This window comes from Crinia signifera, chromosome 6, assembly GCF_055691185.1.
Source record: "Crinia signifera chromosome 6, ASM5569118v1, whole genome shotgun sequence".
Lineage (NCBI taxonomy): Eukaryota > Metazoa > Chordata > Amphibia > Anura > Myobatrachidae > Crinia > Crinia signifera.
The window spans coordinates 37,138,402-37,163,118 of NC_139222.1; the positions used below are offsets into that span (position 1 = coordinate 37,138,402).

Here is a 24,717-nt window from a genome sequence, read left to right on the forward strand (position 1 = left end):
TGTGCACAGCTTTTCCCAACATCGTTGTTGACAGGAACGGAGATTTGGAAGGCCTTAATTAAGTGGTTGATTCATTTGTTAATGCTTTTATTATGTTCACTAGGTGATTCATCGCGCCCTACGGGCGCTCTTCACACCGTCGTAAGGGGCTGCGCCCCCTTAATTTGTGAACATTTGTATATGAGAAAGATGGTTAGAATTGTATGAAAGATGGCCTGTATTGCAACTTGAGTTATAGGTGAAATGTGTTAAATAGAGAGCATATGATGTGGAAGGGGGTGTGTATTGTTTTGTTTAATTAAAAAGCGGTTAGAGTAAGATGTACATTGATAGTGTGGATGGTACAGTGACATTTGTGGGTGTGGGGGGGAGCTGTGTGTGCATGTTGTTTAGGTGTGTGTGTGCGCAATAGTATAGTAGGGTGTTTCTGAGTCAGCGGCTCCCCACTGGCGGAGGTCACGACACAGGAAAACAGGAGGCTGGGTAGTGATAGGGGTGTGTGGGAATAAGGGGGACTAAAGAGGAGGGTGGGAGATACTGTGCAGCTTCTGCCAGTGGGTGAGGGTCCAGCGTGGCAGCACAGGAGTACAGGATGGTGGCCCTTAGTCAGTGTCTCCTCCTACTGGGTGGGAGTTCGGGTGCAGGAGGCTGGGCTATGAGGCATGATAGGGGCATGTGGGCAAAACAGCGTCAGCGACTCCCCAGTGGTGGAAGTTACGGTTCAGGAGAGCAGGAAGCTGGGTAGTGATAGGGGTGTGTGAGTATACGGGGGACTAAGGAGGGGCTTAGGGGTGCCGTGAATTGCGGGAGGGGCGCGGGGGGTGCCGTGAATCAAGGGAGGGAGGGGGCGCAGGTGTCGGCGAATCGCGGGAGAGGGCAGGGGTCCGCAAAATGTGGGAGGGGGTGTGAATTGCGCGAGGGGGGGGTTGCGAATCGCGGGAGGGGGGTGCGCGGGGGGTCCGTGAATTGCGGGAGGGGGGGGGGCACGGGGCGCGATGAATCACCTAGTTGGTTATATATTATTGTAGAAGGATGGTAGGATGTTGCTGTCATTCAGAATGCATTTACATAAACAGTAATAGTAGCAGTAAAAGGTCTGACTTAAAACACCTACAGTAAAACAGAACAGGTGTTATATATTATACAAAGAATTGGTTGATGATGTGTAGGTTGACGTGCACATAGTTCATAGTTGTCACTGGAAAAAAATTGCTACAAGAAAAAATCAACACAGAAAGTTCAACACATGTAAATGTTGACATAAGTGTGGCACTTCATCGGTGTCCATGTCAACACATGAGAATGAATATGAAAACATTCAAAAAAAAGAAAAATAAACCTTCAAAAACTCATGTCAACCTTTTTCATTGTCGACCATAGCTGTGCCAGTGTTTTGCATGTGCCATTTAATCCTGGGGTTGCCATGAATCACGCGCGGGGGTGGGGTGGGAGGAGGTGAGGGGTGTCCGCGAATCACGGGAGGAGGGGTCGTGGGTGGATGCCGTGAATTGCGGGAGGAGGGGTCGCGGGGATGGGGGGGGCGCGGGGGGTTGCAGTGACTCGCGGGAGGGTGAGTCGCGGGGGCGGGGGGTTGCCGCAATGACAGGAGGGGGGGTCAGGGGTGGGTAATGGTGGTAGGGGGGGTCGTGGGGGGCACCGTGAACCGCGGGAGGGGGGGCCCGGGGGGTTGGCGCGAATCGTGGGAGGGGGGGTCGTGGGGTGCTGTGAATTGCAGGAGGGGGGGGGTGTGTCACGGGGTGGGGCCGCGAATCGCAGGAGTCACCGGGGGTGCCGCGAATTGCGGGGGGTGTGCTGCAAATCGCGGAAGGGGGGTCGCGGGGGGTGCATCCCATCAGGACTGTTTTGTAATCTGGTGGGACCGCCATGCTATGGAGTTCTATCCTTATGTATCCCTCCTATTATCCCTATAGATTGTGAGCTTGCTTCTACCCAGTTTGTTTAATCACTGTTGTTTTTAATTGGAAAGTGCTATGGAATATGCTGCGCTTTATAAGAAACTGTAAATATATGGAAGACATAAATGATAATAAAAATAGGTGCATTACAGGATAGTGAGAGAGGAAAAAGAAAAATAGTTTTATTTATAAAAAAAGTGAAATTTAAATTCTTATAAAAAAAGTTAACCCCTCTCTCCAGTATGAGTTAATTTTTGATTCCAATGAAGTGTAGACTGTTTTTTTTTCATGGGCTTGTGCAAAATGATAAGATAAACCATGTGTGGTTAAACCTTTTGTGATATTGTAAATATGTTCTGAGAGTCTTACGTTTTTCTGTCTTTTTGTCTGGCCTTTAACCACACGCAGTTTATCTAACCACTTTGCACAAGTCCATGAAAAAAACCCAGCAGGTATACACTTCATTGGAATCAAAAAAGTTATCTCACACTGGAGAGGTGGGGATTTCATTAAACAACTGAAGTCCAAATGGATTTTTAAGTTGTAAACCCTGTATCCAAAAGGGATGAACATAGACTTTGAATTGAATGCATTTTTTTAAGAATTTAAATATCACTTCTTTATAACACCAAATTTTTATTTTTCCCTATCTTATTATCTAAATTTCTGTCGTCCATACTGTATATATGTGAAGTACATATATGTTTGGCCCATAGAGGCATTTTAACATGTGGTTCCCTCCGTTTTTGGTCACCACTTCCGTTTTTATGGTAACGTTTTTTCCTATAAAAACAAACAGAAGCATCAAAAATAATCTTGCGTTTTGTGCGGCTGGTGCACTTTTTTGTTGACCTGCTGCAGCCCGTGGCCCCCTTCCTTTCCTTCTCTTTCACCCAACACTGAAGCTGCAGGAGTGACATCACCATTGGGTGCCTGCAAGCGCCCAAGAACACCTGACAGCGTGAGGGAAGAAGCAGCATTTACATCCTGTCATCCCCAGCACACCGCACCACCAACGGATTCTTTAGAGGTAGGGAAAGAGATCAGGCCCAGAGACCATCAAAAACAGCTCTAGAAGAGTTATAAACATTCAATAATAATTTTTTTTCTCCTACATCTTTCCTTTTGACATTGTTGCTACATTTTCACACTCAGTTCACCTTTTAGAGGGATATTCTCTTTATTACAAGTTCTTACAAAATTTAGTCGAAAAGCCCGAATCCCATGTCGCCCTCGTATTCCTCAGACTCCTCCTTCTCTTCCTCCTTTTTCTTCTCTTCAGCTGGAGCAGTGCCAGCGGCCGGTGCAGCAGGAGCAGACCCAGCGGCAGGTGCACCAGCTCCAGCGTTGCAGATCAGGCTGCCGATGCTGATGTTGTTGAGAGTCTTGGCAAACAGACTTGGCCAGAAAGGCTCTATGCTGACGCCAGCGGTTTTGATGAGTGTAATGATCTTGTCCTCCGTGATGGTGATATCATCGTCGTAGAGGATGAGCTCGGAGACGGAGGCCATGGCTGGGTACGATGAGCGTAGTGGCGGGAGGGGATGGCAGGAACGGGAGGGTGCTAGTCGCCGGATGGGGATCAGGCCTTAGCTTTCACGGAAGAACCAAGCACCTCACAGTCACAGAGAGAGCTTCAGTTCACCTTATATTATAGCTTGTTTTGATTGAGCTGCTTTTTTCCACTTATAGCGCAGTGCAGATTTTCTATCTACAGTCCACTCTAATCCTTCGCTGTAGACATAAAGTGGTGCACGCTGCCCAAAACAACCAATCCGCTTCTTTCATTTCACTGAAGGCTAGATAAATGGCAGCAGCTCATTGGTTGCTGAGGGTTTCTTCACCAGGTGCCACTGGGTCTGGAACCTATTGTCTTCAGGGTCATTAATCCTAATACACACATATTGCTGGGGTTACATCAGTGAGTTGCATCCAAATAGCAGGCTGACATTAAGCATCCAAAACTTGGGTGAAGGACTTACCACTATTTGCCCTCTATGGGTTGCTATCTGGAACCCATAGGCTGGTTTTACACACTCCGGCTCCTGCCCGACGGTGAAATCCCGCACGGCCAGGGAGCCGTGCCGCACACACTAGTTTATCATGGAAGGGATGGCCACAGCCCGGCAGCCGTCCCTTCCAGTGGCGGGATCCGGCTGCAGCCGTGCGGTCGGGCCGTCCCGTGTGAATGGACACAATAGTGTCCATTCACAACTAATGTGTGCGGCACGGCTCCCTGGCCGTGCGGGATTTCACCGTCCGGCAGGAGCCGGAGTGTGTGAAACTGGCCATAGAGGGCAAAAAAGCAGCAATCCTGGTTTTGGCTCGTACGTGATTGCCGCTTTAAAAGTACGACCACACCTCCACTACCTGCATTTTACTGGTTATAACATAAGCCTGTGTCTTCTGTCTCTTTATAAAAATGGTTCTAAAGGGTCTAATTCAGACCCGATTGCTGGGCTGCGAATTCACAGTCTGAGGGATTATAGTACTGTTCATGTGAGAGGACTTCCTGTGAACAAAAGTAGCGTGGCCGTACGCAGAGTGATTGACAGGCGGTCGGCCGTTCTCAAGGAGCATCCAGGAAAAACAAAGGCAGTTGAAGGGGGAACCTCTGATGTCAGCTCTGGGCCCCAATCTGCCATAGTTCAGCAGCTGTCAGACTATGTTAAAGCCAGTTTTCAGGCTGGTGCCCTTCTACGGCAGGTTGACCGAGCTTGCCAGGGAGGGGCACTGCCTACTGGGAAAGTCAAGTCATGGATAAGCGTTATGGCTAGTTCAATACTATGACAGGCTACTGTGTATGCTGAAACGTGTGGTTCTCTGGTGATCCGACTTTTACAGTTATTTGCCTGCCATGACCTGGACTTGACCTCCTGAGCATGGATTTGTTGTTTCATCAACCTGACCCTGGACTTGTCTTCTGTGACCCGGACCTTGGAACCGGTTTTATGCCTGTGGTTTCCAAAGTCTCTTTCTTCACCCTCCTGATAAATGCCCCTGACTTGTGCTTAAATCCTATTGCATACATTTTTAGTGACAATTTTTTAATTTAACAGATACATTTTTTCAAATATATATTTTTTAAATTGTTACATTTGTGATGTCAGCCGTCCACCCTGTGCAGGCATCGGCCAGCCTGCGTTCCAATGGGGATGCCCAAAAAACACAAGGCGTTCCCCTGCTCCAGGCCGATGACCACCTCCCTCTCTCCCCTACCTGTGCGAACGCCTCGGCGAGTGTGTTATTCGCTGAAGGTGTTCACACATGCTCAAATACAGTATGCACATGCGCAAACCGCCCACCTTTCGAGTCAACATGAATCACCCCTTAATGAAATCTACTGCACTGAATAGGCAGTCACCTGAAAACCCCATAGATTCAAGGCCAACATATCTCTGCTCTCCTATGCAAGGCAGTACTAATAGATCCCCGCTCACTGGTCACCCAAAACTGGTCAGTAGTAACAGTGGTACTAAATAAATAAGAAACAGTGTATTGTATTCCTATACTGAGAATATCTGATGGGTCATATTCATGGTGTTTTTACCTACAATATGTCAATGGTGCTTGGCACAATAGTCTTAATCATACTTGTCTACGTGACCCTCTCCATGCGGGAGAAAATGCTCTGTTCCTGGACTTCCCTGGTAATGTATGATTGCCATCACCTGTGGTGACACACCTTTACCTAGGGCAATGGCAATCATACATTACCAGGGAAGTCCAGAAACAGAGCATTTTCTCCCGCATGGAGAGGGTCAGGTAGGCAAGTATGGTCTTAATATCTTTAGGTAGGATCATTTGGGATATGGTAATTTGTTCTACAGCATGTTGGAGATAGGTCAACATGGGATTAGGTCGACACAAGTGCAGCGAGTTACTATACCTGAAGTATTGTGAGCGCAGTGGTGCACTTCAAACTGTGTCGAGATTCAGGTAAAAAAAAACAGTGAAGAACCCCATATCAACCTTTTGACTGGCATCCTAGACCATGTAGACCTAATGTCCTGTCGATCTAAAGCCATGTCGACATAATGCTTATAGACCAACATGCTGTAGACCAAACGATCCCAAGCCGATCATTTTGGCCCAGTTCTGTTTTCCAGGCAGCTGCTGGGGAGTATGTAGATTCCCCTCATTGAAAGCACTCTACCTTCAGAAATACTAATTGTCCCAATTTGCAGTGCAAGAGCAAGTGCATCATAAGCTCCCACCCTTTCACAAAACCAGGCCACTCGTCCGAGAGTCAAGGTGGCTCACCATATTGGGTGTGGCATAAAAGGTCTACAGGAATTGGTCATTAAGTTGACTCCATATAGTCAACATGTATTAGTTTGGCAGGGTTAAAAGGTCATTGTAGAAAAGGTTATGTTCAAAACAAGACGAAATGGTCCAAACTTTTTTTTTTTTATGTGGGTGTAATGTTCTATACTTCATTATACTTGCCCACTATTGTTACATCTAATGCTTCAGGCAGGTTACTATTCCCAGTCATAGTCCATGCGGATGGTAGAACATGCAAAAGTTAAAAAAAAAAAAAAGTGAAAAATCACAAAAACAGTGTCAACCATTATCATGTGGAGCAAATGACTATCTCAGGCATGTCGAAACTATGGCCCTCCAGCTGTTGTGAAACTACAAGTCCCATCATGCCGTGCCAGTTTTGCAATTAGGGAATGTTAAAACTATGGCAAAACATGCTGGGATGTGTAGTTTCACAACAACTGGAGGACCACAGTTTGGACAGGCCTGATCTACACATTGGAACACCACCAAATTGAGCGTGTCAAGTTTTCGACAGCTGGATTATTGCATTTAATTTATTTTTCTCTCAAAGTTTCTCTTCGACTTGACCATAGTAAAGAACACATATGTCTTTTTGGCAGTGATGTGCCGACGGATGTATACCAGTGACTAGTCCTCACCAGCCAAGAATGCTATTAATACCAAACACAGCACATCTGTCTCCACAGCAAGCACCCCGGGCTTAGAGGACTCAGGATTTGCTAACAGCAACAGTGTTCTTGAATGACATAGTTTTCCTCTTCTACAAAACGTTGTAAGTACTTCGGGAATAAGTGGCTAATAATATCTTCATCATGATATTTAATCGCACCCTAGAACATCATGTCAAAGCCAGCAGATGGTCTTATCTTGACTGACTCCATAGAGCTCTGCTTTAACTTAACCGATCCATTTATTTACAATATAAAAGTCTAATTATAATGCACAATTGAGCTCGTCATCAGGTACTGGGTGATGCAGTAATATATATTCCTTAGGGCTAGATGTATCAAGAAGTGATAAAATGGAGAGTGAAAGACAACCAGCCAATCAGCTCTTACCTGTCAATTTCTAAACCCAGCCTGTAACATGACAGATAGGAGCTGATTGGCTGGTTGCGTATCACACTCCACCTGATCACTTTTTAAAGTGGTATACATCTGGCCCTTGGTGAGTAGTACATTACCTGGGGGTACCTCAGGCTACAGTACAGTGCTGCTAATTTTAGACCAATGTGTGTCCCGAAACCATCACGATTGAGGGAGCCTGTTCCTGTGCTGCTAGTGAGGCCTGAGTGTACGGTAAGTCAGAGAAGTGTTACAGCACTGCAATAAAGCACCAACACTGGGGCAGATGTATTAAGCCTGGTGAAGTGATCAAGTGGAAGGTGATAACGCAGAAGCCAATCAGCTGCAAACGCTGGGTTTGAAAAAATAAAAAATTACAATAAAAAGGAGTTGATTGGCTTCTGCTTTATCCCCTTTCACTTTGCCCCAATAAATCTCCCCCACTGTATGGTATACATGCAGCCAGCATACAGATCATTGCCACCAAAACATGTACTCCCTTATTAAGCCGACTCTGCAAGTGGAACAGAGCAACACTTGAACTACTCCCAAGAGGCGCCATCTAATGGCTTCCAGCATGCAAATCCCCTGAAACCCTTCCATAGAGGTGAGGAGCAGCATTAGCCATTTAGTAAATATATACATTTTGGTACTGGGTTAGTTTCATGGCGGCCAATATATCGGATGCGATATCGGCCGATCCGATGCGATTTTTTACCTGTTCATAACCCCAGTATCCACTCCGCATGGAGTTGATTTTATATAGTGTGGCGAGCCCGAAGCGTGGCGAGCCCCGGGAGGGGACGTGGATTACTGCGCTCGCCACACTATATAAAATCAACTCCATTCGCAGTGGATAGTGGCGTTATGAACAGGTAAAGAAATCGGATCGCATCCGATATATCGGCCGCCGTGAAACTAAACAAGTACCTACATTTTTTTTAAAGGGCTTAAATAGGCAAGTCATTCTTCAATTGCTCGTCCATCCTATTTTCCTTTTTTATTATTTGGCAGGATGCTACAAAGCAATGTGATCTGCAATCATTTCATATACATAAAAGAAAAAAAAATCATCTGCGTAAATATACACACACACACATAGCATATGATACCATAACGAAACATTCTAACTTGAAATGTCACATACTGTATGGGGCCGGTATTTATAAAATAAAAAAATGATCCTTAACTCTTTGCGGCCATCTTGATCAGCTTTTTTGCTACCATTTTGTTTACCTTGGAAATGCTACAAAGACCTTAAATTGTCTGACTAAAAAAAAAGCAATTAATTTTGTATCGGTATCTGAATTCTGGAGTCAACCAGACCAAACCTCAAGTGCAGTTGGCTTTTCGCAAGTTAGTTGGTCGATACATGCCTCTATCACATTAACGCCTGCATTCGTCCATCATTACAGACAGATCAGGGGACTGAGCTGATGAATAGGGCCACAAATGATCATTTTTGGATTGAAATCCTTTTGGTTGTTTTTGCCTGCCACGGGACGTATTAAAAATAAAGTGTCAGGGCGGAAACTGCCTTATACCGCTTGCCTTGTTTAACAGTGCAACAAATAATAATCACAGATACATATGCAAAAAAATAAAAATAAACCAAGAACGTAAGAGATCATGGACAATATGTAATAGAGTCAGAGTTTGATAGTTTGCAACCCGGCTTTGCCTGTTAAATGATTGCCGCTTCCTAGATCAACCGGGTATGCCGCACCTCTCTCAAACTCAGACCCTATTAGCGATTGGCTAGATAAGGGTATGACAGCGAGGCAGTATTTTTTTATGTACAATGTACCTTTGTTACGCCTGTAAGCCACTCCAAGGAACCATTTATCACCAACAATGACCAGACTAGAACAGCTGCTTGCAGGGACTATAAACATGAAATATATGGGACTTGTGGATCTGGATGTCGCAGTGCCACAAAAACTTAACTATTTGTACAGTATATTTTTATTGTACTGATACATACAGAATACAAAATATGGCATTCAAGAGCCAAAATTAAATAGCCCCAGAAGCCAACTTATGCTTTCAAGTAGTCAGCGAGTGGTAAACCTTTTTCAGAAAAAGGAAACGACCCAAAATTTTGAAGGATTTTTTTTTTCCTAATTAACCACAAATTATTTTTTTTAAAGGTAAGCTCTCTAAGTCTGGCAATTACCCACAGTCATTCTTCATTTCTATAAATCCATTTGTTTAGACTTTGCCTTGATTTGTGCAGGTCTACGTTAGTACTCCTAACGCTAGCCAATGCGCAATTAATCAGACGACTGACTCGCACATCTGGGGGATACATACATCTCACAACAGAGGAATCGGACACGGAACTGCGAATTCCAGCAAGTAAAATATCTAAATAGGCAAATCATAATTTTTTTTTTTTTACCAGAATCAAAAACGTTAAATCGAAAGAGTGCAAGACGTAATGGGTAAAGTGGGTGAACGAGAGTTGTTTTTAAAGTGCAGAAAAAAAAATCTCTGGTGACTTTCCGTGCAAAGACATGGCAAAGAGGCGATCGGGAAAGAGAGATGGGAGAGAGATGAGAGGCTAATAGATAGGGTGCTGCAGGGACCTTTAATCAGAAGATGGGTTTTTTTTTTATTTGATAAGAGCCATGATTACTGCATTATAGCAGCTGTGCATTGTAGCAGACTATGAGCAACGATAGATGGGCGTAAGCAAGCGGGTTGGGGACAGCTAGCGAACGGAATAGGCCAAATTTTTTTTTTTCAGACGAGCTACCCTCTTTAAATCACTCTAAAGTGCACCAACATATTTCACTTATATGGAGGGGGAAGAATTAAGAAGTGGAGGTAACAGAAAAAGGAAGGGGGGGGGGGGGGGGCAGGTCACCGAGTACAAAGAGACCGCAAGCAGCGCTCTAAGTAACACTAGCAGCTTTGCTTGGGGAGGGGGGGGGGGGAAGAGGGGGCTCCCTGTTAGAAGGAACCGTTTTAATTTTTAAACATTATATACAGTGAGAGTGCAGAGCACAGCACCTGAGAGAGGGAACGGAGGCAAAAAAAATGAAATCAGAAAGAGAGGATAGAATAGAACACAGAAATGAAGGGAAGTGGAGACAGAGAACCAAGAGACAATAACAGAAGATTGAAAAGGGAACTGATTGAAAACCCCAGGAGCGAATCTTTGAGCCCAGCGTTAGTGTATGCAGCGATTACAAGGAGAGGGGAGAGAAAGCACGGAAGGGGCGATGCAGCCAGCCAGCTGGGGGACAGAGGAACAGTCTAGGTGCTGTGCGTGGGGAGGTTCCTCTCCCGCTCTACGGTCCTGCAGAGTCCGAATCCTCAATAAGAACCTCTGTCGTAGCGCCCAGTCCTTCTGCCGGCTGGGCTGGGCAAGCAACTAAAATCTTGGAGCCGGCGGTGGAGTAGAAGGTTTGGGGGGGTGCAGGCTCTTCCTGTACAACGGAGGCCATGGGAGCAGAAGTCTCGGTCACCAGCAGTTCAGAGTCGGTGGTGATGAGAGATCCAGAGTTGGCCGCCAAGGCTTCGGCTATAAGAATCTCGGGGTGGCTTTTGGCCTTGTGGGCCACAACACTGTCCTTCTTCTCGAACTTCTTCCCGCAGATGCCGCAGGAGAACTGGTAGAACGAGTCGGCGTCGTGTTTCTTCATGTGCCAGTTCAGGGAGGCTTTCTGTCTGCAGGTGAATCCGCAGAACTCACATCTACGGGCGGGGAAACAAGAGACAGAGTGAATGGACTCAGAAGAGGGAATTGGGTGAGGGGCAGAGAGAGGAGGGGGAGATGGCAGGCACTCACTGTAAGGGTTTCTCCCCAGTGTGGATCATGCGATGTACAGCCAGATTGTGGGAGCTCTTAAATGCTCGAGCGCAGTATTCACAGATATAATCCCGCTGGTCTAAATAATGGAAGAATGGTCACAGGCCGGTACAGACAGGCATTTATTGGGGATTTCATTATAAAAGAGAAGCCTTCTATTTACCTGTGTGGTGCTTTGCGTGACGCATCAGCTGCTTCTGCAGGCGGAACAGTCTCCCGCAGGAGGGGTGTGGACACACGTATTTCTTCTTTAGAAGGTGTTGATATTTAATATGATGCTAAATGGGAGGGAACAAAAATGTCCACTCACTACCATTGTAAAGCCCCATAAGCATACACAACCCATACAGGTCTACAGTGACATCCATGGTTTAACCTCTGCAAGGGGTCATATTTCTCATAGTAACTGTTCACGCCTGTTGTGACTTCACTGTCTACGGTTACGGCGTCCGACATACCGGGCAGTCAGCAGGTTGGCCAACGCTTATGCAGATGTACAGATATATCTGCATAGGCTGTGCTAGGGGACTGGCGTGCTAGGTCTATAATTGAGGTCGATCACAGATTTACTAAGTCAGGCATGTCCAAACTATGTTGTGAAACTACAAGTCCCATCATGCCTTGCCACAGTTTTGCTATCAGGGAATGCTAAAACTATGGCAAGGCATGCTGGGACGTGTAGTTTGACAACAGCTGGAGGGCCACAGTTTGGACATGCCTGCATACGTCAGCTGAATGAACGACATAACGGGAAGTGTGTACCCAGCATTATTCAGGAGTCCAAATGCATTGGGTATGGGTCATTGGGTTGACCACTGAAGGTCAACAATCAAAAAGTTTCACTTTTTTTTCGTCCTGACCGTCGACACAGTTTGACCGTCGTTACCCATGTCGACACATTGCAGGTGTCGACCTTCAGTGGTCGACCCAATGCAAGTCCACCATATTGACCTGCATAAGCAAGATTTACAGGAACAGGCAGCCGTGTGGTATGAAAAGATGACACAGTAGGTAAACACAACTATGCCGACATGAACTTTAGGTGGACAGCCAATATCTCCACACTCAATAGTCAACATGTTCAGAATGTTGCCATTTTTTTTCTTTTTTAGCCCAACAATACCACCCCCCAAAAAAAAAAGCTGTCAGTCGACATTGACATGTTAACATCATGAACAGCTTGACATTTTAAACGTGTTGACATATTGGTTGTTAACCTACAGTCCATGTCAACATTCTGTCATAATTAAGAACCTGAGGGACCTGCATTCATTTACTGCGCTGGGCACCCAAAAGAAGATGGGGATTACAGGGGCAGCTATTAAACACAATCCTGTTCTCCATGTGTCCGGCTCTCACCTGCAGGTATCTGGGGTGCGCCAGTACCGTCCCGCATCCTTCCATCTCACAGCGTACGTACTGAAGCGGGGGCTTCTTCCTGAACACAGGGTCACACGTCAGTCATTAGTACATATGGAAATACAGTTGGTGAATGTATTGGAATGGCTAGGCTACATTATTATAAAAATGCTGAGATTGGCCTGGCCTGTTGTAAAGCCTGGCCAAACTATGGCCCTCCAGCTGTTGTGAAACTACCAGTCCCATCATGCCTTGCTACACAGTTTTGCTTTTAGAGAATGCTAAAACTATGGCAAGGCATGCTGGGATGTGTAGTTTCACAACAGCTGGAGGGCCACAGATGTGCAGAGAGCACCCACGCTAACCACCGTATTGTAAGCCTGAAAGCTAATCGTTGATTGGGCAGCAGAACCCAATCCTTACTAAATCACATTACAGCCAGTGAATCAAGTTCATTTCTGAACTTTGACTGGGCATAAGCTGGGAATCCCATTAGACAATAGATATCAGTTGTTCTTAGTGCCATGTCTAGGGCAACAAGGGTTTCAGTTCCGCAATCAAGAACAGACTGGTATTAATTGGCAACGTAAGTTGGCATTATGTAGACGGATGTGTATCACCACAGGCCCACACCAGTAAATCTGACAGACAGCCATTTGCAACGTATGCTGGATTACTGATGTTTGGCTTACAATCAATCATCATTGATATGGCCTAACTCACTGAATGGCACCATCTCTTATATATTTGGCTACATCTGTCACTCAAAGTGTGTCTGGAGCTATAACGCTGGGTGGAGCCTCTGACTCACATGACAGAGAACCAGCCCAGTGAGCCCACAGACAGTGCCAGACACCCTCTGCCTCTCCATGTTACACAGCAAAGACACAGCTACTCACCAGACACACCAGGTGAGCGCCCCACACCTCCCAACATGACCCTCTCCAGGAGGGACAGAATGCTCTGTTTGTGGACTTCCATCTTAATTTATGATTGTCATCACCTGTCATTTTAAACAGGGTAATTGATAAGAAAGGTGTTTAAGCACAGGTGATGGTAATCCATAAATTAAGAAGAAAGTCCAGAAAGAGCAATGTGTCCCTCCTGGAGAGGGTCATGTTGGGTATGCACCTCCCCCCCCCCCATTCACGGCATCCCCACGATTAAATGGCACATGCAAAACACTGACATGGCTATGGTCGACAATGAAAAAGGTTGACAAGATTTATTTTTCACTTTTTCAATGTTTTCATATTCATTCTCATGTGTCGACATGGACACTTATGTCAACATTTACATGTGTTGACCTTTCTGTGTTGATTTTTTCTTGTGGCGATTCGCGGCACCCCCCCGCGACCCCCCTCCCGCGATTTGCAGCACACCCCCCGCAATTCGCGGCACCCCCGGTGACTTCCGCGATTCGCGGCCCCACCCCGTGACACCCCCCTCCTGCAATTCACGGCACCCCGCGACCCCCCTCCCACGATTCGCGCCAACCCCCCGGGCCCCCCCTCCCGCGGTTCACGGTGCCCCCCAGGACCCCCCCTACCGCGATTCCCCACCCCTGACCCCCCCTTCTGTCATTGCGGCAACCCCCCGCCCCCGCGATTCACTGCAACCCCCCGCGCCCCCCCATCCCACGATTCGCGGCACCCACACCCCCCCCGCGATCCCCCCTCCCGCAATTCACGGCATCCACCCACGACCCCTCCTCCCGTGATTCGCGGACACCCCTCACCTCCTCCCCCCCGCGCGTTATTCACGGCAACCCCAGGATTAAATGGCACATGCAAAACACTGGCACGGCTATGGTCGACAGGTTAACATGAGTTTTTGAAGATTTATTTTTCATTTTTTGAATGTTTTCATATTCATTCTCATGTGTCGACATGGACACCGATGAAGTGCCACACTTATGTCAACATTTACATGTGTTGAACTTTCTGTGTTGATTTTTTCTTGTAGCAATTTTTTTCCAGTGACAACTATGAACTATGTGCACGTCAACCTACACATCATCAACCAATTCTTTGTATAATATATAACACCTGTTCTGTTTTACTGTAGGTGTTCTAAGTCAGACCTTTTACTGCTACTATTACTGTTTATGTAAATGCATTCTGAATGACAGCAACATCCTACCATCCTTCTACAAGAATATATAACCAACTAGGTGATTCATCGCGCCCCGTGCCCCCCCCCTCCCGCAATTCACGGACCCCCCGCACACCCCCCCTCACGCTTTGCGGACCCCCGCCCTCTCCCGCGATTCGCCGACACCTGCGCCCCCTCCCTCCCTTGATTCACGGCACCCCCCACGCCCCTCCCGCAATTCACGGCACCCCTAAGCCCCTCTTTAGTCCCCCGTATACTCACATACCCCTATCACTACCCAGCTTCCTGCTCTCCTGAACCGTAACTTCCACCACTGGGGAGTCGCTGACGCTGTTTTGCCCACATACCCCTATCATGCCTCATAGCCCAGCCTCCTGCTCTCATGCACCCAAACTCCAACCCAGTAGGAGGAGACACTGACTAAGGGCCACCATCCTGTACTCCTGTACTGCCACGCTGGACCCTCACCCACTGGCAGAAGCTGCACAGTATCTCCCACCCTCCTCTTTAGTCCCCCTTATGCCCACACACCCCTATCACTACCCAGCCTCCTGTTTTCCTGTGTCGTGACCTCCGCCAGTGGGGAGCCGCTGACTCAGAAACACCCTATTATACTATTGCACACAGACACCTAAACAACATGCACACACAGCCCCCCCCACACCCACAAATGTCACTGTACCATCCACACTATCAATGTACATCTTACTCTGTAACCGCTTTTTAATTAAACAAAACAATACACACCCCCTTCCACATCATATGCTCTCTATTTAACACATTTCACCTATAACTCAAGTTGCAATACAGGCATCTTTCATACAATTCTAACCATATTTCTCACAATACAAACGTTCACAAATTAAGGGGGAGCAGCCCCTTACGACGGTGTGAAGAGCGCCCGTAGGGCGCGATGAATCACCTAGTAGAGATTAACACTAGAGATAGAACCAAGCTCTATGGTACAGGATCGGATGGTCTACTATATTAGGGTGTTTTTCCAGTCACATGTCTACCATGCCCTGGTTCTCCGTAACAAAGAGTTACCTTGAACTAGTAGGTATTGCTCATTCTGCACCATTCAAAACACATTCAGTTCCTCTTTCATGCCTGGGGGGGGGTTAACTCTTTTCTGTGTTGTCTCTAGCAAAGCTTGGTCTGTATCTCAGCTGAAGTACAGAACAGACAGTACTAGATAACCAAAATAGCAGAGAGAGTGACACCTCAGGAAGGAAAAAGGAATGAACGCTAAGTGTTGTGTATGCTTCTACTACTCAACCAAGCGGCGTATCCAATCCAATCCAAAGTGGGAACCATCTTATTGAACCAGAAAAGGTGGCGCAACCTGGGAATTTTTAAGCAGGCAGGTAAAAAGAAATCCCCAATAAGTGCCGGCTTCTCATCTATATGCTGGGGACCTGCCGAATGCGGATTGCAAAGGAACAGGTAAGTCCTATTTACAGTTATTATGGAGTTTTCGGTTTGGGGCCAATTGAGGCTTTAATGCTTCACGTACATAACTTCTATTAGTTGTTTCACAGAAATCCCCACACAGCCGTTAACATGACCAACCTATTAGATTTACTGATGTTTGTGCAACAATGACAGTCTGTTGGTTCCATGGTTTAGGCCGGACGTAGACCTGGGCATAAGGTCATGATGGGGGCACGGGCAAAACTTCCCATACCAGATAAAGGGAGCCAGCAGCAAAACAACGACAAACCGTGCTTAGTCTTATTCTTACATTGAGGCAGTAGGCACATGCTGACTGGACACGATGCATGTTGAACCCCATATAGAATATCATCCAAGCCAGGTCGGATCTGGGATTTGCACCGTTTACACTGTAGTGCCGACCCTCAGTGTAAACGGAGGTGGCGCTTGAAGATGACATCATTGCAGGGACCGCAGATCGTCGCGCTGGGGGCAAGCCGAGCACCAAGGTAAACTGCTAGGCTGCCCCCAGCCCCCCAGTCTGCGAGGTAAATGGATGCTGTACACAGGCATCCATTCACCTCCTCCCTGCTTCAGCAGCAACCATACTGACCGCAGTCCGGAGGTTGGGCTTTCCCCCATTGATGTAAACGGGAGCCGGGTCGGATGACTCTGCATACCCATTTACACTGTCCTCTACCCTGGTCAGGAACTGGGTAAAAGCCTGTGTAAAGGGACACGGGTTAACCCCTTTTACACCCACAATTGAAAAACCTGGGCTTTTGCAGCAGTGTAAAAGGGGTATTACATAAACAGCGATTTACCTCATGTTTACATTACATAGCTCCTCCCATCCTCCATAGAGAAAACCCACCAATAACTCGGCAGAAAAATAATATAATTTCAACATAATATTGCACACTAGTTAAACTTCCGTCAAAATGGTGGCTTCTGCAATGTATTTTACTTTGAACTGTGACAGTTTTTAGCTCACAAACTATCCACCCACCCTATCTGCTCCTACCTCCAATCTTTCCATACACAGCAAGTTTGAAATAGATTAGTGTCCCTGCCAAAATTGCTTTCACTTTCTGTTATGACATCTTTTAGCACACAAAGGGGAAATTTGGTTCATTCAGTGACCTCTTGTGGTCAGTGGCGGTACTTCACCTCATAAAGGCGAGGAGTAGTTGATATATAATATAAATATATTTATTAGATAATGCAAGTGTGCTTTGAGGAGGAAGTATGTACTCACCGCCTCTTTGGAAGCCTTGGACTTTTATCATCTTTGCGCCGCCGGCCTCTCCTTATAGGGAGACAAAAGTAATGAGGAAAATTATTTGCAGGTTTTATTTGTTAAGCTTCAGAAGTCCGTTACCAGCATTTCTAATTGTATTTAAAAAATTGTATGCGTCATTATGGACAGGGCTGTACCGGTGTTCCGCTAACCAATCACAGCAAAGCTCATGTTCAAAGGTAATCAGCACCCTCCTGCCAGCAACGGTATAGCTTCTGATTAACTCCAAGATAAAAGTTCTGCTGCTCCAACAGGATTTTCCTGCAGGTCTCTTGGTTGAGTCCTACTGGGATTACCCATGGTCTGCATGGAGCTTTCAGAACATCTGCTGGAACTCACGAATACCAAAGCCAGTGCCACTGTAACACTGTGGAGACTATCATCGATGATTGGAGAAACAAGGAACCCAACAGGGATGCTGCCAAGATCAAAACATCCCTATAAGGCAGATGACCGCACAGGATGGCAGCCAAGAAATCTACGGTCCAACTGAAGCAGCTGTTGTGACAGTGAGGACATGTCAGCGCTTCGAACTGGTGGCCAAGCATTGACATATCTTCTCATAGGGGATCTAGCGGTGTCCTTCAGGTCCTGGCAGACCGTTGCATCCCTAACCCCTAGCCTATTTTTCTAAACCTCACCCCTCACCGCTTCCACTGCCTAACCCCAACATTCCCCAAATGACGCGCTACATAACCACCAGGGACCATGAATGGTCATGGATACTTTCTTGAGAGGTCACTCACTTCCTAGGTGCTTCTGGTTCAGCGACTGGATTCTCTTCCTTTACTTCCATCTTCACCTCTACCGGTGCGGTCTGTTCCCTTACACGGGGGCCTCTGCGCCTGGTCCCAGTGGATGACCTAAGAGGCATAAAAAAGGTTAAAAGAAAAAAGAAAGCAAATAAACATTTCTAGTAAAGGCACAAACACAATATAGGTCTCCGCTACCTGTTCATCTGGGGCCGGTAACTCTTATCTCTGGGGTCATCCTTAAACGCGACATCTTCCTCGCTTATCAATTCTTCATCTTCCTCCTCGCTGATGGATTAGCAAAAAGAAAACAGGGGTGGGAAAAGAACATAAATAATAAAGGATGGGATAGACAGAAAAAAAGAATAAGCAGAGTACTTGTGGAGTAGAAGACAAAATCTAGGACTAAAAGGACATTGTCCGATACCTGTCAATATGCGGGGGTCGGTATGTCTCATCACTGGGGTCATCTTTATAGGGAATCTCTTCTTCACTTATTAACACCTCATCCTCCTCCTCTTCTTCGTCTTCCTCACTGAGATAGGGGAGTAAGGAGTCAGCGGAAGTTAGATAACAAGGAGAAGCCAGAGAGCGCACGGGTGCAGAGGTGCGCGCAGAACGGGTGCTACTGCGATTCTATAGTGCGGTAAACTCGCCAAAGATTTCACGTCACCTCCACGAACGCTCTATAAACCTCCCCATGGATCACGATGCTGTCTCAAGTAACAGTAGTGTCATACACAAATAGGCACGCCATTGCACACCCTGGTTTGTACGTGTGCAGTTTGGTTACTAGATTTTTTAAACAGGTGCAGAAGCAAAGAAAAAAAAAAAAAAAAAAAAAGACCCCAAAAGACAATTGATCAACTGCTCAAGTATCGTTACTGCGTCCACCTCTGAATTGGTACACTGGGCCCGGCCAAATGCCCGCCCTGTGAATCTCTGCATTTGCATGCGAGGGAAGGTGTACGCTTACACAACCCCCTCGCGGAAAAAAAAACAAAAAACCTTTCGATGGTCACTTTTTTTCCCGTTCGCAGACAAGTCAGTCTAGATAGACTTTTAGCTTGCCCGGAGATGGGGGCGAGTTCGGGGCGTTAGCCCCCGCCCCAAATTCGGCCATCTCCAGGAAAGATCATTGTGCCTGTGTTTGCAGGGGAAACATCCAGCCTTTTTATGCTGGGTGTTTTCCTGCTTCAGCCCAGTGCCTGACCACTTCCCTGGAGCGAATGGGTCGGCGAGTGTGAAACTTGCCAAAGCCGTCCACTCCCTGTGTTTGAGCTTGCGCATAAAAGTGCATACCACGACCAATGGGAAAGAGGACGAATTCGGCCTGTAACTGAATCAGCCCCACCCTTATCATTAGGGATCACCAAATTTTTGGTCCTGTCTGATAAACATCTCACCTGATTCCAGCTGTGTATGAAGAGGGACCCTCATTGATCTCTGCAAAGTGCAAAACATGAAGAGTAAGTTCCAGCACCAATGACTTACTAGGCTGCTTATCTTACAGTAATTAACGATGTTCAGTCACCAATCAGTTCTGCCGGCTTCCAACATCTCTTCTCAGCATTGCTTACATAAAGCCAGAATCTGGCGTTTCTATAATCACTAATACCGTGCAACTTTACACCCATAGGGCTGCTATGTGTGGATGATCCGGTCCTAGATAACAAAATCTGGGGACGGTTATTTTAGCAAGCTGCGCTAGTTATTACAGAGTTTCTTAAAATACCGGAGGCGATCGCTCGCAGCCTCAAAACTCAGAGGGCAGTATTCAATGAGGCCAATTCGCCATGTTTTATGGCAAATTTGTGCTATTTTCGTGTTGGAAGGTGATTTTTTGTGTCAGAAAGTGAATCACCCTATTCAACGTGCACTTTTCGCCATCTTTCTAAGTGATTTTCGCCGTGTGTCGCCGTGTAGCAAATCGCCATCTTTTCATGGTGAAGTGGAAAGTGAACTTTTAAAATAAAGTTTTTTTTTTTTTTTTTTTACATTTGGTGTCAAAATCAGGAATTGTATTCTGTGAAGGGGCATGCTATTTTTATTCATGTGCTTATAGCACATGAATATATATTTAATAAAAAAAAATATTATTATTATTTTTTTTTACACAACAGCCAGCAGGGGGCCGGGAGCCGCTTATTAGATATTCATATATTCACTGCTCCCGATCATTACATATGCACGATCAGGAGCAGTGAATACCCGATCCCCTGCTGGCTCTCCCGGGGGGCAGCTTGTGCTGCCTGTGTCCCGGGGAGCACTCCTCCCCTCCACATACGTTCTGGGGCAGGCAGGGAGACTTCCATCTCCCTGCCTGCCGCCGTCCCCCGGCTCCCTGTGGGATGCCGCAGGGGTTAATATTCACCGCCAGGGGCAGCGAGCCCCTGCGACGTTGAATATGGGGATAGCAGGGGGACAGCGAGGCTCGGAACACGGCGACAGTGCAGCGAATCCTAAACAGGATTCGCTGCACGCCGCGATTATCTTCATTGAATACTGCCCAGAGAGTCCCCGCAGGAGACAGGACGCGCTCTGCAGCAGAGTGGTTCACAGCTGCCAATCAAAAGAGGGCAAAGGAAGAGGAGGAGACTGAAAAGAGTATGTGCTCTCCTGTCACCCTCCAATTGGTTTCAAGGGATCTAAAGCGAGCTCCTCTACTGCAACAGCCATCATTAGAGCTCTACCAACTTAAAGTGTCTAGATGGGGGTCTGATGAGCATTATAAAGGTCTCCCAATGAGGTCTGATGGCATGTGCTGGGATCTGATGAGCCTTATAAGGGGCATCAATTGCATATTATCAGTTCAGAGGTCATAGAAAACCATGCATGTGAGGGGGTCTGAGGGCATGTTGGGGGAGCTGATTTAGATACACGTTACATTTGGGATTTCCATGCACAAACATACACAAGCATGCCCACCACCACATAAATAAATGAAGGATAGCAGGTAGCATAATTTTTCCTAGTATTTCAATAGGAACATTTTGGCAAAGGGGTGCAGAGACTCTAGGGTGCCACAATCTGAGGAAGCTGAGGAACCACTGACCAACCCAGCACGTATCTCTCATCCCCAAAGCCATCTGCTGTTCTAGGATAGGCTTCCTTACAGAAGGCCCATACATAGAAGTGCCCCTACAGTTGGTGGCATATACACACATACCTATGACACAGTACACTTGGCCATACAGCATGACCTGTAGCCAATATATGGAAATAACACATTCAATTTCAAAACCCATTTACTGGGCCGATTACACAGACTTATCACGTGCATGATTGGCGTCACCGATTTTATTTTCTTACCATACACTAGGTCATCGGGTTCCGGTTCAGCCTTGCAGATGAGCTCCAACGTAGGGGACTCTGAACGTGTGCTGCGCAAGACGCCTTCCCTTACGACCGTGCGGGTCTCCACCACTTCCAGGTGCGGATCCGGAATTAATATGGGAGCCTCTATCTCCTGTACGACTACCTCCTCAACCTCACACTTTGGGGCTAAGAGGTGGGGAGAACAAATGAGAAGAGTTAGAGACCGTACAGTACAAAGGTCTATACCGCGCCCGGCCAAACGGCGGCTCTCCAGCTGTTGTAGAACTACAAGTCCCAGCATGCACTGCCACAGAGTGTTATAATTGTGGCAGAGAATGCTGGGTTGGGTCGTTTCCCAGCTGGAGAGCCACAAGTTGGCCAGACCTGGTCTACATCACCATTTGTTGGTATATGTAAATGCTTAGGGGGAGATGGAGCAAAGCTTGTAGATAGATTAAATACTACCCAATCAGCTCCTGCCCTTTTTCAAACATCCTGTAAACTGCCAGAAGCTGATTGGTTAGTACTTTAACCCTCTGCAAACTCCCTTCTGTCTCTGTTTCAATAAAAGTATTTCCAAGTGAAAGGTTTTCATCCTTAAAACAAAAGTTACTGAAAAGCGAACAGGCAAAATCCAAATAATGACTGGTTACCTAGAAAAATGCAGATGCGCCGCAAGGTCCGCAATCAATGGGTTCATCCACTATGGAGGTGGGTTTAATCTCGGTCCTCAAGGACCCCCAACAGTGCACGTTTTCCAAGTCACCTGACTTATACACAGGTGTATTCATTATTCACTGACACATTTTAAAAGATCACCTATGAGGAGGCCTGGAAAATGTGCACTTTTGGGGGTTAAATACTGCTCAGTACTACGAATCTAAAATGTATTAGTTTTGCAATAACTTATAGTTGGTAGTACATAGTTTGCTAAAGACTCACGGACCAATATTCAGAGGTGGACACTACTGTGATAATAAACATCGATGTTCTATAAACTGCGATTGAGCACAAGCCGCGCGGCCGCAGATGATCCGATGGTGCATACTCGGAAGCAACAGCAGTTCACAGAAGCCTGCACTGGGAGTAGAATTAGCATATACCCCTGCCTCAGCCGGGTGTGGTATATGGTCCCAACAGTCATTAGCCAGACGTCGGGATCCCGACTGGCCGGACTCAGACAGCGGGGCAAGCGCAACAAATCCCCTTGCGGGGTCGCTACGCTCTCAACCTATTCTACTCTCCCTCTATGGGGTTGTGGACCCCCACGAGGGAGAATAGCCGGTGGCCGTCGGGACCCAGAGTGTTGGGGCTTTGACTGTCGGGATCCCGACTGTCAACCGCCTCAGCCAATCAGGACAAATCTAGAATGAAGAGAATGTCTCAGGCTGAATGGAAATAGGCAAATGCACGCCGGGACATTGTGATCCTAGTATCTCTGCCTATGTTACTGAAACATGTAAACTCTTGTTTTCCTTATATCCTTAATTAGGATGATGCAAGCCATCTTATCTCATCACATCACATCTCGAATACCACTGCTGGAAGACACAACAAAATTGACTCTGCAGCAGAATAAAAGTGTATAGGCTAAGGAATAACAAATATGGGTTGAATATATTCCCTTTGGCGGCCTTCCGGGTACTGCCAGCTAAGCAAGCTTTGCCTTGTACCCCATGGCAATACCGTAATTGGCTGATATGTGCGCAGCTTCGTCACATCACTTTGACCTGACCAATGGAATAAGGTAATTAGATCAAGGTCCCCAACACCTTATGCTAATGTTTAGTCTAGCACTAAACATGTCCTTAACCTCTTCCCTGCCTGCTGCGTTGCTTCTAGCACAGTGTGGTCTGTATTTCAGCACTGATGCAGACCAGACCTGTGCTAGAAGCACTACATGCAGAGAGCGACACCCCAGGCAGGGAATAGGAACTGTAAAGGTTACTAGTAATTACAGCATTTTTTTTTTTTTAATGCAGAACTGGTCCTGCGTAATACACAGGTAGATGGCTGCACTGGTGGTTCAGGCGCATGCGTGTTTCTCAGCCCACTACTTCGCAGATGCAAACGGGGACGGTTCACATGCACATAACAGTTACTTATCATTATTACGTTCTAGTTATACAGCGCTGCATACTACAAAGCATGCTGCAAGGGAACATGGTATTCGCCAATTACAAACAACGATGTACAAAAACAGAAGGTGAAATTGGATCTGCCCAATTACAATCCAAAAGGGCCCATACGCTTAGCCGGGCTGCTAGGATCGCATACGATACATCGGATAAGGTCCTTTTGCATACGATGTCTCATATGCGATCACAGTTATGGCTGAGGGATCCCAATCTCAAAATCGGATCGGATGCTCACAGGACTGCGCATCAGATCACAGTCAGAGGGAAGTCACACGCAATATGGCACTTTTCATAAGATTTATCGGGCCAATGAGAAAGGGCCATGTCATTTAAGTGTACGGCGCCTTAAGTCACTCTGGGGCATCTTATTTTGTGACTCTCGGTTTAGCACACACAGGTATTACTAATGATCACACCCACCTTTATTAGCCAGCATCTCTTCTTCCAGGTAGCTGCGAATATCAAATAAATTAGATTACTGAATAACCTAAAATGCATTGCCAAAGGCCCCAAAGCTACACACCTCCTGCTGCTGTGCTCAAACACACAGGGCTCCATGCCAATGGCCCAGGTGTTACCAAGCTCCTCCTATAAGGAGCACCTGAGGTACCATGCGCAGCCCACACAGCCATGAGCCCGGGCCAGCAGGGTGAAGGCCACACCTAGCACATGCTGTAATTTAACCTCTACATGGCCACTCCCCTAGGCTAATGAGCCACACAGCCCCGCCCAGTTATGCAAACACGCTCGGAGGCCACGCCCACCACAACTTTTTCTCCCCACTCGCAGCCGCACAGTTAGTGCCACGCCCACCTACACTCCTGACCGAGCAGAGTCCACACAACAAGACCACCCCCCCTTTCCATTCGTGACATCATTCACCTGGGCCTGCCCCCAAGGCCTAGCTCCTCCTCCTCCTCCCCAGGCATTTCCCGGCGGCTTCTCCTCCTCCGCGGACACTCCGCCTTCCTCCTGCGGGAGGAGCCCCCGGTCACTGCCTCTTCCTCCCCTGCCGCCCCGTCGGCCCCCGTTGCCCGCTTCGGGCGGCCGCGCGGCTCCGGCCCTCCCGGCATCCGTCCGTCAGCACAGTCCGCTCCGTCTATTCGGCACTGCGCAGGCGCGGAGCTCCCCCTCCAGGTCAGCGCTCTTACGTCACCTGACGTGCGCCTCTTCCCCCCTACCTACCTACCTCTTCCACCATTGCTATCGACCGT

General features: G+C 47.1%; 1 protein-coding gene and 1 pseudogene across 3 annotated transcripts; both read right to left on the minus strand.

Moving 5' to 3' along the window:
- Nucleotides 1-3,077: 3,077 nt before the first annotated feature.
- Nucleotides 3,078-3,427, minus strand: LOC146006917 (large ribosomal subunit protein P1 pseudogene; annotated as a pseudogene).
- Nucleotides 3,428-8,251: 4,824 nt separating this feature from the next.
- ZFP91 (ZFP91 zinc finger protein, atypical E3 ubiquitin ligase) lies at nucleotides 8,252-24,717 on the minus strand. Of its 3 annotated transcripts, none has more exons than XM_083146017.1 (12): nucleotides 24,693-24,717; nucleotides 23,924-23,955; nucleotides 21,360-21,551; nucleotides 19,454-19,493; nucleotides 18,475-18,582; nucleotides 18,246-18,335; nucleotides 18,042-18,158; nucleotides 17,254-17,304; nucleotides 12,447-12,525; nucleotides 11,251-11,365; nucleotides 11,067-11,166; nucleotides 8,252-10,972 (listed from the first exon to the last, which is right to left on the minus strand). In XM_083146017.1, the coding sequence occupies exons 2-12, from the start codon at nucleotides 23,937-23,939 to the stop codon at nucleotides 10,567-10,569; spliced, it is 1,314 nt and encodes a 437-aa protein (XP_083002143.1). In that variant the 5' UTR covers nucleotides 23,940-23,955; nucleotides 24,693-24,717; the 3' UTR covers nucleotides 8,252-10,566. The 3 variants fall into 3 exon arrangements, with proteins under 3 accessions (XP_083002143.1, XP_083002141.1, XP_083002142.1); XM_083146015.1 differs by lacking the exon at nucleotides 24,693-24,717 and adding an exon at nucleotides 24,386-24,630; XM_083146016.1 differs by lacking the exon at nucleotides 24,693-24,717 and adding an exon at nucleotides 24,027-24,175.

Coding starts and splice junctions, on each gene's coding strand:
- ZFP91 (XM_083146015.1), bottom strand. CDS start 24,576: ATGCCGGGAGGGCCGGAGCCGCGCGGCCGCCCGAAGCGGGCAACGGGG. Junction 18,159..18,245: donor TACCGGCCCCAGATGAACAG/GTAGCGGAGACC, acceptor TATGCCTCTTAG/GTCATCCACTGGGACCAGGC. Junction 11,167..11,250: donor TCACGCAAAGCACCACACAG/GTAAATAGAAGG, acceptor TCCATTATTTAG/ACCAGCGGGATTATATCTGT.